Below are 18,604 nucleotides of genomic sequence, written 5' to 3'. Positions count from 1 at the left end.
AGCAGACAGACCTGGATACTCTCTGAGTCGTATATGTCAACATTTACTCTCGTTTTTACTGCTGTCAGCTTTCCCTGGTACTCCTCCACCCCCCCCCCCCCACGATGTGTATAAAAATCCCGGATGTCGATTTTGCGAGGATTTCTTTCCGCTTCGATACAAAGAGAATAATGGTCTGCGGTTCATTTCTGTATGATTTGAGTAACGTGTAATTTATACGATGAGAAGTGAATGATCTTGTTGCGTATTTATCGGCTAATAAACCGAGCAATGGAATTTCATTTAGTTATTAATGCCGGCATGCCCGCAATGTTCAGAAAATCATCCAGACATCGTAACTTGATTTAATGATGTCTCATAAAAACAACACAGAAGTCTTCTGAAAACTTATTGAGAATGTGATCGAGAAGGGCTTCGCAAACTATTTGTGGATGTAGCTAGTCGTATTGATAAAAATGACATCCTTCCGAAGCTGAAGTTCGTCCTCGCAATACAGAGAAACGAGAAGGTCAAACGATTTTTATTTTCTCCTCCAACTGTCGCCTCATCGACTGTATAAAGCTGTGATCATGATGATGAAAGATGTAAACCGAATCGACGTGGACATCATTCCTCGAAACACAGAGAAACAGAGGGCCTTTGCGATGTATCTTTATGCTGTTGTTGTTGCGTGTGCTTTTTTTTTTCGTTTATCCTGCGTCTGTCGTTCGATCATTCTGTGTATCAAAATGTCACTCGATATTTTTCTTCGGAAGTGGATTCGACCGTAAATTGCATGCGATCAACACGCCACGCCTCGTAAGTGAACTGTGCTCTGGGTAGAGAGAATCGAGGAGCGGAAGAAAAGGTAAGCAGCCATCCATCAATGCAGGACTCTCCCTCGTTAAACGGTAGAATCCATCCTTGGACCGGAGACTCTTCCCCCTTTTGTCAGCTCGTGTCCAAGTCCGACGCGCCATCGATCAAGCTGATCGGAATCAGATAATGAGAACTTAATTCCTCCGCAGTCTCCTCCTCATCCGTCCACTGAAGTCAGGCTCTAATGAGGTTGATGAAGTAGGCTGCACTCGACCAACTTTAGGGGACGCTGCATCTCCTAGTTTAAACCCCTACACGATGTTTGCCTCCTTTCTTTAAGACTTTTTAACCTTTTAAGGCATTATTGTTTAAGGGAGTACATCAGTGTATTAAAGAGAAAAAGGAAGTAGGGCAGGTGATGTGTGCACACAATAGTGGATGAAAATACGACGGATACCGAATTCCTGAAGATCTACAGGAATAAGAACGTACAAATCTGCATTGACTAAATTCCAATGATAGATTTCTTCTTCTTTTTTTTTTCTTCGTTTGCATAGCTTAAGTGAGACATATGCGTCACTTTTCCCTCGTAGTTGTCGGCTATTATGAGCTATGAACACTAAACTCACGCCACAGGTGCATAACCTAAAAATGCCGGTCAATTTGAAAGACTGATTAAATTTAAAGATTGAATTGAATTGAATTTCGAATACGGGTGAAGTCCGACAAGGTCAAAGGCCAAAAGGTCAATGAACTTGCCCTGATACAACTTTACAGTATTTTGGTGTACTCTCAATAACTTTCCATGTATTTGAGCTATATGACCACCATATTCACACCACAGGTATAACATGAAGATGCTGGTCAAGTTTCGTGGATGAAGGCCGACAAGTTCAAAGGTGAACGGTCAATGATCTTTACGTAATAAGCACTGTATATAATATAATAGTATTGCAGTGTACTCTCAATAACTCTCCACATCTTTGAGCTATGACCACCAAATTCATAGGCCAGGTACACAATAACTTAGAGATGCCGGTTGACTCCGAATAGTGATGATTTCCGACAAGGTCAAAGGTCAAATGGTCAGCGAACCTTACCTGACGTAATATACACAAGATGTAGTATTGTGGTATTCTCTCAATAATTTTCCACAACAGTGAGCTATGACCACCAAATTCACACCACAGATACATCACCTAAAGATGCCGGTCAGGCTCGAGTCTTTGTGAATTCTGAAAAGGTCAGAGGTCAAAATGTCAATGAACTTTCCCTGATAAGCAACACTAAGCTATTATCTTGTGCTCTCGATATCTTTCCACAGCTTTGAGCTATGACCACAAAACTCACACCACAGATACGTCACCTAAAGATGCCGGTCAAGTTCGAATATTGGTGACGTCAGACAAGGTCAAAAGCCCAATGTCCATGAACTTACATCGAAAAACACTGTAATCACAAATTGCATTGTACGGGTGAGCTATCACTTGGCGTTTGCCATGCTTTATCACATCATTCCTCCAAATCAGAGTGAGAGTGGCACACGTGGGACTGTATGGACAGGAAATATTTACTTTTGTTTATTTGTTTATTTATTTCAATACAGTTAAAAGATTCGTTGTTTGTTTGTTTTTTAAGCTGCCACTGTCTTATGCGAGCTCCTATTATGACTCTGATGTACTTGGTCTGGAACATAATTTCGATTCCGCGTGAAATGACGGTTTGTGACGCCGGTTTCATGGTTATCCATTTCTTTGCAGAGTGAAATCCTGCAGCATCTGCTCTGTTCCTGAAACCTAAATTCTTTTTAAAACAAATACGAATATTATAGGCGTTTGTAACCATTTTCTATTGACTGTCCTTGATTAACATCAGCTGCATGCTTCTTGTCTACAGTTATGACACACATTCCTGTCAATTTCATTTTAGGAAATCAACTTTGTAGAGCAGTTATGAAAATCACAGTAAGCACTGCACGTAAACTCGTAAATGTATTATGATTGAATATGACTTAATTTTTATGTGTAATGATTTACATACTGTATTCAAATATCACGGGACTGTTGCCGTTTATATGACAAGAACAGAATTAATATCCTCTGCAAGTTTGCAAAAGCTGAACGTCACTGAAAGCCTTTCAGTGTAAAAATTAATATTTCTTATGCGGGCAAGACTTTCAGAGGAACTATGCTGTAAAGGAAGAAAACGGGCCTACTGCAATTTCAGTTCGTGGATGACTTTAATACAAAGCCTTTCTGGGATATTAAAGTGAACACCGACGAACTGGAAAGATAGAGAGGTTGGACCCTGCGCCCCCAAGTGCCCTAGAAGAGATCGAGGTCAACGGTGAACTATGCCCGTTTTCTTCATCTACCGTCGCATACATATCCCCCAAATCCTACTCTCATCCCTCCCCTCTCACCCCCTCTCCCTGTTCCCGCTCCCATAGTCATGATTCTTCGAGATTGAGTAGGGAAAAAAAAAACCGTTCTGCTATTATCGTCATTCGATGTGTTGTCGTGCTCTACATACCTTACTAAAAATACAATACACGGAGCCCCCTTTTTAAATGTCTAATATTGTAACAATCACGGTGATATTGCACGCTGAAGAAGGCGAGTGTAGAGGTAGGCTATGTGTACTGATGAAGGCAAAGATTTTTTTTTCGGTTTTTCTGAGGGTGGTAGTCCAGTGCGATCAACTGGTATTACGACTATAATTTTTCGTGTGTACATTGGTGAGTGTTTGTTTGCTTGTAAATCAACGTATTTGTTGTGGAACTGCTCTATTTCCTACTCGCGTGTGTGTTGATATTGCATCTTTTAAATATCCTAAGACTTTAATACTGGACAAGATCCCAAGCGATGTTATAGCACGTAGAGGCCTACGAGAGCAGTCAGAAACAAAGAGGGGAACAATGGACCTAAGAAGCGAGTGAGATTGAGGAGCACGCCTCTCCTTACAGGAGAGGAGGAACGCCCCGTCGACAAAATGCAGTTTGCGCTGCCCTGTTATGCTGTACGAGACTCTGTGCTGCCACATGTGTGCCTACATCCAGCCACTCACAAGTTTCCTGCTATCACCCACTGCCCTCACTGACCTTTACCGTTTACTGCTCATGATTTATTGCCCGCTTTCAGCCATCGATCACAAGAATGCTATATTTTTAGCCACCGCACGGATTCATTTTTTTTTCCCATTCCCTCCCTCCCTCTCCCTCGAAATACGAAACTTCACTGCTGGAGTTCGGTTGCCGTGACAACTGCCATGAATCTTCCATTTGGGGTGTTTTCATGCCGCACTGGTTATGTTTTGGGGGCATAAAAGAGAGTGGAGCAAAGGTTCCGCTGTGCGTGAGGTCGATGCATCAGCGTGGATTTCGCGAGGGTCATCAATGTCTTCTCCGAAATTTGTCGATTGCTCGTAACTCGGACGAAAGCCCCTCGGGATCGTCTCGCAGTTCAGCTCTTCTTTTCTCATCGTGTTCGCGTCTTCAAGTGAGCGTTCTTCGATTCTTCTTTGTTTATCGAATTCATTCTATATTTCAAGCCATCCTCAACATGCATTAGATATATGACTCCGTAGCTCCAGCATCATGTATAATGTGGTCTCAGTTATGACGATGATGGTGATGACGACAGCAAAAATATAATGAAAATCATGACTACTGCAAATCAACAGTTTACCCTAGAACTGAACAGTCACGCCGGGGAACTATAGCACTACCTCGATGATAGTTACAGTGCAGTCTTACTGGTCCACTTATGCATCGGCTCCCAGTGGCATTTCAAGCTGTGGGATTCATCATCCCTTTTGCACAGCAAATTTAGTCAAAGATTATGTATTCATACCTTCACGTGGAATCGCCGTTCTAAATACGTGCATGCGATATCATTGTCCAATTTATTTTCCTCCCGCATCCGTAACCTCTGACCTCGGGTCTACTGGCTAACACAGCATGGAGAGAGAGACTCCAGTATAAACCCAGTGGGATTTTTTTTTTTCTTTCAAATATCCCCATAAACCGGCCCAAAATGTCGGGTTGCTAGGGGCTCAAGACAAACAGCTGGGTAGTTTCTCCCGCGCAATGCCACTTACAGTTTCCTTCCTGAGGACACCATCAGGACAGCCCCCCAGGGGTTGTAAACCGAAACCTGTCTTCGGAACCAGACACATTCCAAACTCTGTCCTTGCGAACCCTCCCCATTGATCCTTAGTCTTCTTCTCCAGTCTCCCCATGACAATTATACATCTCAGACAGCCTTTTTCTTCTCTCTCGCTTGCAAATGGATTTCTTTCTTTCTTTCTTTCTTTCTTTCTTTTTTCTTTCTTTGTTTCCGCTTTTCCTGGCTGCGGTTTTGTCTACATTCCGTCCACGAGCGCTCAAGGCAAAGTAAACCTTGGATTGATATCGAAAGTCAAGTCTGAGGAGGAAAGAGAAAGATAGTTTTACACATTGAAGCGATCACATGATATCCTCGGATGTTAAATGATGCTAGTGACAGCCATACCCGCCACGTTTGGCAAAGCAAAAGACATGACATGCAAGATTTGCTGTCTTATATTGAGGGACATCAATCATCTTAACTCTTCTGATCACAGCAATGCAAACGCACATGAAGGGAGCAGTCTAAAAATCCTCGTTATACCAAGGAGGTGCCAGGCGCCCGTATGTACCTCCTTGGTTTTTCCGGGGAGATGGTGATACCAGCTGCAGTAACCGACCACCTGTTATTTTCGTCTCCGGTTCTCTATTTCATGGTACTTTCTCGTTCTACTACACGACATAACAAACGAACACACAAATACACACATGCAGTGTACACGAATCGATACTTTGTTTGTATAAGCAATACACAAGCTCACATTCACAGTGAAAACAATGATTAAGCCTACATCTCGCAAATAACAAAATATGCAAATCGTGTCTAGGGTTGAGACTAAACACTTTTCTTCTCCCCTTCCCTCACCCCCCCCCCCCCCCCGTCTCTCTCTCTCTCTCGCTCTCTCTCTCCCTCTGTGCTTGTTGATCGTGCGTCGAGGAATGCGACTTTTGACAGACAGATGGTGGAGGTGGAAGAATGTGGAAAACAGAAGAAGAAAAAAAAAATCAGCCAAAGTTTTGGAATGGGTCTGAGGAGGTGCTAACGTGAACCACGTGCTTGACCTCACCTGAGGTCACCTTTTGCTGCTGAGAAGCATCCGCAAAAAGTGGAAGTTTCTGTTGAAGACAACGAAATCTCCTTTTCGTTCCTGTTTTTTCTTATCAAAAGGAGTCTGCTTTCGCTCACTAGAAAGGGGGAAAAATAAAGAGATCTCGGCTAGCTTTTCCAACGGGCTCGGTTTTGTTTGCATGGCATTAGATATCGGACATCAGATACCCAGATTAGTTGCCAATTTTCACACCCTTACACCGCGCTCTTTTTCATGGGATAAGGTAACAATTTGAATTTCAAAAACACGCGATCACTTTCACCCCGCCAAATGTGCGAGACGAGGAAGGAAAGCAACACGCTATACCCACGCTGGAGGCGATGCCAAAAGTCGGCAAACAAAATTTTATCAAATCAATTTCTCCCCGTCCTACCTCCCCGTGTGTGTCCCTTCCCTCGCCTGGAAAACTCTCGGAGTTCCCTATTTCCTACACTCTCAGATGTCTTGGCAGCATGATTGAATTACCAGCGACCCGTTGATTGCTTTCCGGGAAAAGTCTTCCGAAGGAGATGAAATACAGAAGAAACGGGTTAAGAAATGTGCTCACTCCAGGCACATGATTGCTACCAAAGACTCCAATGATGTCGATATCACGGCGCCCCCTATCCTGTTTCTCAAGATACAGCCCGCGCCTCACACACACACACACACACACATTCACACACACACACACACACACACACACGCACACACACACACACACACACACTCAGGCGGCTCCTCTCTTTCATCTACTCCCTATCTATAACATCAATGGTCGAAAATCACATTTACATTACTCAGTGATTTGTTCAAATGTGATGTTTCAATATACAGTTGAGTTAGTAGTACCAACGCCATCTCCACGATGTAGACAATCCCCCAAAAGATTCCTTGTTTTTTCGTATTGGTCCAAATATAAAGCATTCATTTGAAGTGCAGTGTTCTGCTGTTAATTATGATTTAAACAAGTGTGTGTTTTTTTTAATTGGATATTGATAATTCCATCTATCGACACGCATCACTATGATGCCATTTCAAACAGAAATTACATTTTTTAGTCAATGTGATGAAATTCGGACGACCTTTTCTTTGTTTTGTGGTGGTGTTGTGATCGTTTACACTTTGCTGTCCGATGATACGTTGATCCGAAAATGAAATACATGTACGGTTCATTTTTCCTAAGGTTCGTTTTTTTCTTCTTTTTTATTCGAAGGTTCGTTCTTCCGAAGGTTCGTAATTCCGAAGATGAAATAAGGTTCATTATAAGGTTCGTTAATCCCAAATGTAATAAGGTTTGTTATTCCGAAGGTTCGTTAGTCCGAAAAAAAAAAGTTCGTTGTTTCGAAGGTTTGTGAATCCGAAAACGAAAAAAGGTTTGTTAGTACACACATTCCTTTCATTTTCAGGTTCACAAACCTTATTTCATTGTCGGAATTACGAACCTTATTTCAGTGTCGGAATACGAACCTTTAGAATAACGAACCTTCGGAAATATGAACCTTCCGGATAATGCCACAATGTTCGGATTTAGAGAAACCTTTTTCATTTTCGGATCAACGAGCATCTATTGTAGGGAATTTGTGGGTTTCGGAGTAACGGACCTTCGGAATAACGAACATCCATCATCCGTTGTGATCAACCAGCTAGGATGGACCAGGAAGACTAACCCACTGGTTGTCGTTCCCCAAATCCTTATCACGCTCGTTGATGCTGTTGCAAGTCCCCGTCTTTTAACGATGACGTTTTCCTATCTGACTGGCTCCAATTCGCTGCTGATCATAATTCTCCTGATGGCGGATTGTTTGCAAGCGACCGAGACGGCGTCGGCAGGAATTAGAGCCACCTTTGACGGGCAACTCTGCCGAAGGCATTCCAGCCCCGCCCTTCTCTAAACTAAACCTATATCCTCTCTTTCTCTCCTCCTCCATCCCCCCCCCCCCTGCTCTCATTCTCTCTATATAATTATTTCTCTCTATTTATTTATACTTCTGGATTTCCAGCTGTAATGTCAATGTGAAGATATGCTTATTGATGCGTGTGTCTATTTCAGTTGTAGTTTACGTTATGCCGTAATCGTCGGTCGTAACATTACGTGAATAGCGAGTTTGTTCCCTTCAAAACCTTGTTCTCTTTCCTACACACTAAAAATCATTGATATGCAGGTTTTGCAATTAAGTGTAATTTGTGCAAATTTATACTTCTGATCAACTTCCATCATTTCTTGTAAAATCATACAAATTTGTACACATACTTAACATTATGCCTATTGCTTATCACTTTTTAACTAGATACGGTTAATAAGAAAGTATCTGTAAGAGCAGCATGACTTAAATATTCCGCTCAAGAATGGAAGGCTTTCAAGACATCTTACGTATCTTATTAGTGTTACACTCAAACATGATTGCAATATTCAATCGTCTTTCTGACAATCCATGCATCTTCACAAATATCAATATTGGCCACATTATGACATTGCTAAAATGTAAGGGTAACTGGAAGATGCTTTAAATATTTTTGTAAAGCCAGTATCAAATAAATTTTGCATTGAAACTATGATTCAAGTCAACAAAAAAGATCTTGCAAGGATACTGCAAAAGTTTATTTTGTAAACTTGCCAGAAAAAAAAAGAAAGATATGTTTAAATTCTCTGAGAACAACTTTACTGTGGAAAAAAAGAAGAACCAACATGGATAACATGAGTGGAAAGTTTAGATTAAAAGCACAAAAAACAAAACAAAACAAAACAAACAAACAAAAAGCAAGAAACCTGATATATGACATAAGTTACATCTTGTTGAGCTGAGACTCAGAATGTCATTTTTGTCGAGCGCACCGGAGGTGTGGGGAGACTAAGGGATCGCCTGCGGCGTCTTTCCGTCCGTCGTCCGTCCGTCCGTCCGTCGTCCGTCCGTAACGCTACAGAAACTTGAATAACTCTCTACTGAGAACTTCAATTTGAATCAAACTTGGAGGGAAGAGTAGTTATACAAAGTTACACATTTTGCCAAACATGAAGGTCACCTCAAGGTCAAAGGTCACAGGTAGAGGTCAATGAACTTCAGGGTCCAATGTTCAGTTATTACGACGCGTTTTGATTATGACTCATAACTTTTGATATATATATGTCCGTTTGTGACCAAACTTGGCTGGTAGAAGTCCCTTGGGAAGTTGAAGGTCACCACAAGGTCAAAGGACACAGACGGGTCAACAAACTTTTAGGGCCCAATGTTAAGTTTTTACGGCGCGTTTCGATTATGGCTCATAACTTTAGATGTGTATGTCCGCTTGTGACCAAACTTGGATGGTAGATGTCTCTTGGGGAGTTGAAGGTCACCACAAGGTCAAAGGTCACAGACAGGGGTAAACAAACTGTTAGGGCCCAATGTTAAGTTTTTATGGCGCGTTTTGCTATATGGCTCATAACGTTTGATCCCTTTGTCCGTTTGTGACCACACTTGGATGGTAAATGTCCCTTGGGGGGTTGAAGGTCACCACAAGGGTAAAGGTCATAGGCAGGTCAATGAACTTCCAGGAGTTAGAAAAACATTAATTTCTTCTATGCGAATGGGCGAGACACAATTTTGCACTTGCCTTGTTTTTTGTATAATTCTCTCCTATGTTGTGCCAATTTGATAAATGACAAATGTTTTTGTATTTCTCTCCAATGTTTTGCCAATTTAATGAGCATAATCAGTTCGAATATAAGACATTCTCCAGTAGAAGATTTGTATTGACATTCACAAATGCTTATTTGATGATGACAGGATGATGATTTCTGTGGCAAATTCCCCAAGGATATTATCTCGTTAAAGCATGACAAGTCAAGAGTTCCAGCTTTCATGTAAAACATAAGTAAATCATTTTCATTTGGTCTTTTTTAAGCTGCACCTGGGGCAGAGGAATGACATTTTGACAATATTTTCCAGTTCACCACTTTTTAAGAAGAATGATTTTAATTTGCCTGCACTTCTCCCTTCAAAAGTGGTGAACAACATGATATCACAATATATATATGAATAAACAAATCAATTGATTTTTTTGTCCCCGCCGAACGAGTTCGAGCAGGGGACTATGAAACGGGCTCCGTACGTGTGTGTGTCCGTCCGTCCGTGTGTCCGTCCGTGTGTCCGTGTGTGCGTCCGTGTGTGATCAAAATCTTCAATTTGCTACTTCTCTGTCATTTATGAGCCAATTTTGATTCTGTTTGCTTTATATGATAGCACTACATGGGAGCTTTGAAACTTCTACACAGAATTTCAGTGGTGACCTTTGACCTTGACCTTTGACCTATATTGTACATTTTGCTACAAAATGCTACTCCTTCGCCATTTCTAACCTGATTTCGATTCCGTTTGCTTTAAATGATGGCACTAGGTGAGGGCTTCAAAACTTCTACACAGAATTTTGACCTTTGACTTCTTTGACCTTTGACCTTGATTTTTGACCTATATTGTACATTGGCTACAAAATGCTACTCCTTCGCCATTTCTAACCCGATTTCGATTCCGTTTGCTTTATGTGATGGCACTAGGTGAGGGCTTCAAAACTTCTACACAGAATTTTGACCTTTGACTTCTTTGACCTTTGACCTTGATTTTTGACCTGTATTGTACATTGGCTATAAAATGCTACTCCTTCGCCATTTCTAACCCAATTTCGATTCCGTTTGCTTTATGTGATGGCACTAGGTGAGGGCTTCAAAACTTGTACACAGAATTTTGACCTTTGACTTCTTTGACCTTTGACCTTGATTTTTTACCTATATTGCACATTTTGCTACAAAATGCTACTTCCGGCGGGGACATATATTGCGCACCGCGTAATTTCTACTTTTCCTTGTTTTCTTTCCTCTGCAGATCCAAATGGCCAAGTCAAACACTTCCTGTTGCTGAGAAAAATGATTCAAGGTAAGTTTCTGCTTGCTTTTCTCTGTTGCTTTTGCCAAATAGTTTCTTGACAATTACAAGGAACTTTGCAACTTACTATACCCCCGTTTAGCCTACAGACTTCTTGATCAATATACAGTGTATGGATACCTGATGGCACTGCTTGTCTTTATGGTCGCATACTGACATTATAGGAGTATATACTACAGTGATGGTTTGGGCCTCATTTCAGATGAGTATTGTTTTAGGGATGTTTTTTATGTTTTAATGCTCTCATATCCATAGGTCGTATAAGTAGGTGATAGGGCTTATACAGTGCATGTAATGCAGCTCCCACTGCTATGTGATGAAGCACAAGATCTGAAAGCAGCCATCAGATTGTATTTTTTCGTCGTCGCCTTTTTCTGTGAAAGTGTTCATTGATGTGTCATATGTCTACATGTTGCACGATAAACATAAAAACACTGGGTGTCTTAAAGGGTTTTTGTCATCCTGCTTTGATGTTATCTTTGAATGAATGATACTTCAGGTGTTTTTGCACCATCAACAGGGCAACAACAGAAAAAGTGAAGTTCACAGGCACACACCCATACCCATACACACACAGACACACACGTGCACACACGCACGGGCGCACACACACACACAAACATATTTCTAGATTGTAATTGAATATCCCCTGCTTTCAAAATGGGAATTTTCTTATCATTATTTCATTAGTTAATTTCACCCTTATTCTGTGTGGTCTAGTTTCTGGAGTTAATTACAGCTGAAGAAGAGCAGTAACAGAAGAAGACAACTCAATATATCTAGGCAAGGTAATCTAAACGAAGTTCCTTGGCTGTGTCATGAGCGTGTGTGTATTATACTTTGTTTTGCATGTCATTGCTGCCATATCCCTAGGTCTGCCTTTAATCACCTTGCTTGTGCTGCAGCCAAGATGTACAAACTGATATTATGGGCCATGGCATGATATATGAGAGCTGGCTGGATCCATTACCACTGAGGATAGGGTTGCTGCCAATTTGCAGCTTGTTTTCCATTCTCCCCAGGAAAGTTCATATTACTCTTCTAATCCCCCATCCAGCACTTTTCTCTTCTGTTCTCAAAGACACGCACTCTCTTACTTTAGCTGAGATGGCTGCCGTGGTGCAGTAGTGCCGAGTTTTTGTGGATCGGGTTGACTGATCGCCTTTCAGCCTCCTAGCTCCTGGTCTCATGACCAATGAGTGGAGAAAGGACGGAGGTGTTTGGAACAAAGGGAGGGGAACATCCGATACTGGCGGTCGGCTTTCGCGCGTGATGGCAAGCAGCTTCTTCCCAGCAGTATTGAATTCCAGGCGTTGAATAACTGTCCGTGGTCAGACCATGTGTGAGCACATGCCTAAATCAAATAGGTCGCCCCGCAATCATGACCAACATTCAAATTTGGAATTTTTCCTTGTCGCAGAAAAGGGATGGTCTATCACTTCCCTTTTCTGCAAAGCTCACTACTATTTGTCCATAGTTCTCATCAAGGTGAGAAACAGACAGAACTTTTGCTCTGTTTTCATTGATTAAAAAAAAAAGGTAGTTACAGTTTGATCAGTAATAAAAAAAAATGGACAAAGGAAAAACATAGTATGGAGCAATTGATACAAAGTGTAAAGTGTGATATATCATGTATTGTTTTGTTCTTGTTTGTATGTTATGCTTTTTCTTCAGTAAATACATTAAAAAAAAACCTAAAGGTCAAATCACTTGTCAAACCTCCATTTACTGGAATGTAACCTTCATTTCCCTTTTCCCACTCTATGTTCTGTCTCCTTACTGATGTTCAGATGATTTTTAAAACCTTGAAAATCTATGATTTTTTTTTCTGAAATTTACAAACGTAAACATGATACTTTAGACAGAGCATCAGGATAAGAGAATCATTTTGTTAAAGTGCTCAAGAGTTACTCATTCTGAAACTCTGGAGAAATACTGTAACTGACAACCTGCACTTTTATTTTTCTCTGTTGACAGTTGTGGTCACTTGACAATTGTGGCCACTAATGTGGCAGGACAATTCAATTTCTCCAACCGAAAATATCTATATCACAGTTCTTGTTGAGGTACACTAGATTTTTTTTTTTGGGGGGGGGGGGGGGGGGTGGGGGGATCAGAGTTCCTGAAAGACCATGCTCTTTCATTTTATTGCATAATTTCCCTACCGTTTTTTCAAGTATAATGCATAAGTGGGGAAAATATTGTCTTCATTTTCATTTGCCTCTCGTGTCAGTGTTCCCACTATTACATGATAGGTTAATGACAGTGATGTGTCAATGCGATGTGATCAGACACCAAATGTGAACTAGAAGGATGTTACACTGCAATATTTTGTAGAATTAACAGTCTCTGGCTCTTTGCTGGTCAAATGGATGGGAACATATACAATGTCCACTTTTGAGTTTTAGAAGAATCTTCAGACAATTTATATTTTCACCAAAAAAAAAATCATATAGTTGTATTCTTGAGATTCAGTACATACATCACACATACTGACCAAAAAAGAAAAAAAAAAGAAGAAAAAAGGTTGTTGTGGCTATCATTTGATCTCTTATTTCCTTGTCGCACAATGGTATCGTGTCCAGTCATTATTGACGGACATCTTGAGTCTGTTATGGTACTAGTATTAAGAAGTTATGAGCATTTTCTCCATCATGGCTCAATGAAGACACGGTTTCACCTATAAACGGTATTGCAAAAGATACCAGATATGTTGGTGTGAGTAATCTTAGGTGGGTGATTGTTTATTTTTTTATGATTTTGTCATAGAATAAACAAAATTAATATGCATAATGATAAGCATCACCAAAAACTACCCTGACCATCAGAGATGGAAAAAGAAATTCACTGAGATCAAGCGTATTTTACTTTAGATGCAGATTTTTATCTAAGTATCACAAATTTCCTTATTGTGTTTCCTTCTCTCGCAAAAGATAAGGATCATAATATTGACAATGATGATGGTAGAGGTATTTTCTTACCGTAATGATGGCAAGGAATACTTTTATTGCAATGATAGTAAGTATTGTTATCATTGCTACTTTAGTTGCAATTTAGTTGCAATTGTTTTTATTATGTAGTGTTTATAGTATATTTCTACATCAAACATGGCACTTTCTTTCTCAAACTAACAAAGGAGAAGGTCATACAAGCGGCAAGAGAAATACAGGTGACTCCCATTATAACTAAGTCCTTGTGACCAGAACTTTTCTTTTATTTTATCAAAATTTCATTATAGCTGAACAATAAAGTACATGAATATAATATATAGGTGATAATTTTGGGACCTGAATTTTTACTTTTTGTAATGAGGTTTGTTATTACTGTATTTGCACTGTATACTACTGCTTTAGAAAATCACATGCCTCCATCCAGGCACACTTTGCCAGAAACTTTGCATCATTTGTCAATAGAGGCATAGATATGATGCTTCTCACTAAACCGGGGGATGTTTCGTAAAGCTGTTCGTAATGTTACGAACAACATACAAGCGACTGGTGATCAGTTCTGGTGTGCTATACTTATCAGAATTTCCACAATTCAGCACAAGAACTGTTTCTCAATATATTTTTACCTCAAACTGAAAAGTTCTGGTCGTAAGGACTTAGTTATAATGGGAGTAACCTGTATTTCTCTTGCCGCTCGTATGATCTTCTCCTTTGTTAGTTTGAGAAAGAAAGTGCCATGTTTGATGTAAAAAATATATTGAGAAACAGTAGATGATAAAAAACAATTCCAACAAAAGTAGCAATAATAACAATACTTACTATCATTGCAATAAAAATATTCATTGCCATTATTACAGTAAAAAAAATACCTTTACCATCATCACTGTCAATATTATGATCCATTTGTCATTCGTGAGACAAGGTAAACACAATTAGGAAATTTATGATACTTTGATAAAAATCTGCATCCAAAGTAAAATATGCTTGATCTCAATGAATTTTCTTTTTCCAACTCTGATGGTCAAAGCAATTTGTGGTGATGCTTATCATTTTGCATATTAATTTTGGTTTATTCTATGACAAAATCATGAAAAAACAAACAATCACCCACCTTAAAGATCACTCACACCAACATTATGTGTGGTATTGCCTTTGAATGGCAAGAACGAAAAAGACAAGAAAGAGCCAAGCCCGATGAACTTTCCGAGCAGCAAAGATGATATGGGGCAATATAAGCTGACCCAGCTCCTGTTTCCCTTCCCCTGTCTGTGCTGCTATTTTTAAACATCTTGGGGATCATCTGCATGATTAAGGGGAAAATGAAAGGGAACACTTATATTGAATGACTGTCAACGATTTTAGGATTAGACCCTAGAATAGATTGTCTGCCTACCTGAACACAATTCTTTTTCCTTCTTCCTTAAAAGGTGAAACAAGTTATGAAGTTTTACCTTTAGTTATTTTAGGCTGCTACAGTGTATGAGCTTCTATGGTATTACCTTAATCAGAAACAAACCAACCAACAAACAAATATTGACACATCTTAATGGAATTTGTTAACAATCTGATGAGTACGAATTTCCATACGATATTAATATATTGTGATGACTTACAAGGATTAGAACCAACACTTGCTGTCGGGCGAAAGCTCGGTGATCTAGTGGAGATGAGGCCTGTCCGGTGATCAGGAGGTCGTAGGATCGAATCCTGCTCGAGTATGTACACCCATGATTTTTTTATATTTTTATCATGGCTACTACTAAAACACTGATCAATTCGGTGCTTATTTACATCGATGTAGGGCAATTTAATAGTAATACAAGTGTTATAGCTTTATGGCACAAATTATAAGTGAAATTGTTTTTAATTTGTTACAGATGAATGGTTTGATTACTCTGTTGTTCGGATCTGAGTTTTGGAGCGACTCCTGTTGAAACCTTATTTCGACGCATATGTTGATGAATATTATGAGGCACATACAATGAAAAGGTGGAAAATTAGCTGTGATTTGCAAATAGCTTCACAAATCATGTGCATGCATTCTAATAAGATAACAATTCAGTTCTTTTTTTTTTCCTGTAAAAGTTTGGTTGAAAAATACATGCTGAGGAAGGAATCATTCCACTCATGTTTCTCTGCGTAAGCAAGCGTAAATTTGCATACCGTTTAGACCGTTGTCGTTGGTTCATCGGGTCTACTCTGACTCATCCGTCAGGTCTCATTCCTGTCCCCCTGCAATGATGACACAGCCTCTTTTTTTTTTTTCTTCTTCTTCTTTTTTTGCGTGGCAGCAGAAATTACCACTTCCTGACTTGGCCGTATTCTTTGAGGCGGGAGCAATGGGGTGACATTGGCAGGTCAAGGTACTGTCGGCTGCTTCCCCTCCAAGACAACAAGAGCTGTTGCCACGGCAACCGACCCAATGCGAGGTGATAATGCACGTGACGTGTCACATCCTCCCTTCTCTTCCATCCTCGCCGACCCGTACCGGTGACAGTTGTTAGTCTGCCTCAACCACAACACACAATTGCTCGCTGATTATATACAGCCATATTTGGGCAAAGCGTTTGTACAAAGACGTGATATGAATTTTGCGTAGAATTATCAAAGAATGCACTGAGTGAACACTGGCATGTTCTCAGACCGTGATAATGTTTTTGAGGTGATATAAAGTTGACAATTTAGAAACTGATAGATTAGAATGTTTGAATTCAAATCCTCATGTGGGGCTTGGCCTTTCAAAAAGTGTTGTGCCATTCCATTTTTGAGCTGTCTTTGATAAATGGGGTAAAAGCAGATGAACAGAATGCTACAGGTTTCTTAAAATGAAATATATAAACTAAGAAAGATATGGAATATTATACTTTCAAATTCTGCCATGCAGATTACTTATTTTGAAAGGCAACATTACCTCACGCCATTGTTATTGGTGAGTAAGAAGATTTTTTTTTAAAGCTTCTTGTCTGTAAATTACCATTTACAACCCTCCTCCCCCCCCTATGGACATGTGGTTGCAATTTAATTTCTTCGTATTTACTTCATACATATCTCTCTTACACACACACATATACACCCAGTTTTAAATCTAGTATATTTTACAAATGCAAATTTGTGCATGATGATTTAGATATGTTTCAGAGAACACATCAGTAATATACATATATTCTACTTTTGATCGTTTATAACCTCCATAATCATTGCTTATGGTATTTGTTTAAGGTATTGTTGTTGTTGTTTTATTTGTATGTGTACATGTGAATGTTGATTCTCTGTACAGTGTCATTGAATGTTGCGTGGAGAAGACTTTTTTCAGGATCCCGTTCCCCAAAGTAAGAGTGACAGCAGCCCATGGATGCCTCGCGATAACTGACTTGTTGTTGCCTTGTAAAGGTGTTTCCTTCGGCCTGTCAAGTTTGTCAACACAATGGTTAGTTTACTTGTGACTCACACCGTTCCTCTTTGACTGGCCTTCACGCATTCCTTGTGAGCTACATAGTCACATGACTGCCGAGCCTGTCTCAATGGGGGGGGGGGGGGCGCTTATACTTTCAAAGAACTGTTTGCAAGTCAAATTGTTTGTGTAAGTCTGAATGCAGACTTAATCATATTTCTCCCAGACATGTTTCCCTGAAATTCTTTTTTTGACCAATTTTTGTTGTAGAGTTGTTTACCAATTGAGTTTTTACCAATTGAGTTTTATCAAGTCTTGATGCATGCTGGCTTTCTGAATGGTTTGACCACTCAAATATGACAAAAGAGGTAGAGCCAATTCAACTTGACTTTGTTTTTCACCTCTGCTGTGGTATATGCACATGTGCACATACTTTTTAATTTCTAGCAAAATTCTATAGAGACATACATATTGAATTCACAAGCCAGGGTGTTGTGACACAGCTCTTGTATGGTAGGTAAGTTGCTCGCAGATTGCAGTCAGCTAAAAACATCATTATTACCATATCTGAACACTAAGTGGTCACAACTATATGAAGTAATGCATTTCAGGCAGTATCAAAAGCAAATTCTTTTTTGGTGAGTGGGAAAACCTGTCAGAGTAGCTAAGATGGTTTAGGCAGTGAGATTCATAAGTTTTAAACGAGATTCTAGAGAGAGCAAATGTGGGAATAATACTTTAAATGTTTTTTTGTTTGTTTGTTTGTTTGTTTGTTTTTTTGCTTGAAAAAAGTTACCCTGAAAACTCGCACAAGTACCAGTTGTGTAATGATGCCCTGTGTTGTCATCAACCGCCCTACAGCATGGCTAACTTTTCGTGAAGGCTTTATACTCTCTCACTGACTTGAAGGGAGAGGTGTCAGGCAGAGCAGAGTAGTTCTCCTATACAAACAACTGATAGTTCTCCTTTATCTTACCTCCTGTGTGAAATGTATGATGACAGCTCCTTCCATCTCCTTCTCTTGTCTGCAAAAAAATTGAGTCACGTGTCCCCACGGGGTTTTGATGTCTCTACTGATGTGGGTCAAACAGGACCAAAAGGTGTTTGGCCTGGCCAACTGTCTGTCAGTTATTTCTGGGGCTCCTCTATCCCAAAGATCTCGGTCAGCGGTTCCCGGAGGACCGAACCATACATAGATTGATTAGACGCCAGGTAGATTTCAGACTGACATTCTTGGATGATTTCTGCCAATCTGAAAGTCTGTATTGATACTGTTTGATTTTTTTTCCCCTTCTTCTTTAATACCTTTCAAGATTGTGCATCAGTGCTAGAATTGGGTGTTCACTGTTCTACAG

General features: G+C 40.0%; 1 protein-coding gene across 1 annotated transcript in view; it reads left to right on the top strand.

Moving 5' to 3' along the window:
- Positions 1–18,604, top strand: part of LOC140236453 (uncharacterized) — a 111,605-nt gene that overhangs the window by 90,845 nt on the left and 2,156 nt on the right. The window contains exon 10 of the mRNA XM_072316379.1: positions 10,851–10,901. Within this exon, the coding sequence (XP_072172480.1) occupies positions 10,851–10,901 (51 nt within the window). The remainder of the gene's footprint in view (positions 1–10,850; positions 10,902–18,604) is intronic.

Source organism: Diadema setosum, chromosome 1, assembly GCF_964275005.1.
Source record: "Diadema setosum chromosome 1, eeDiaSeto1, whole genome shotgun sequence".
In the NCBI taxonomy this organism is placed as follows: Eukaryota; Metazoa; Echinodermata; class Echinoidea; order Diadematoida; family Diadematidae; genus Diadema; species Diadema setosum.
Note: the sequence above shows the minus strand (reverse complement) of the source record. Positions and strands in the feature narration are given on the sequence as shown.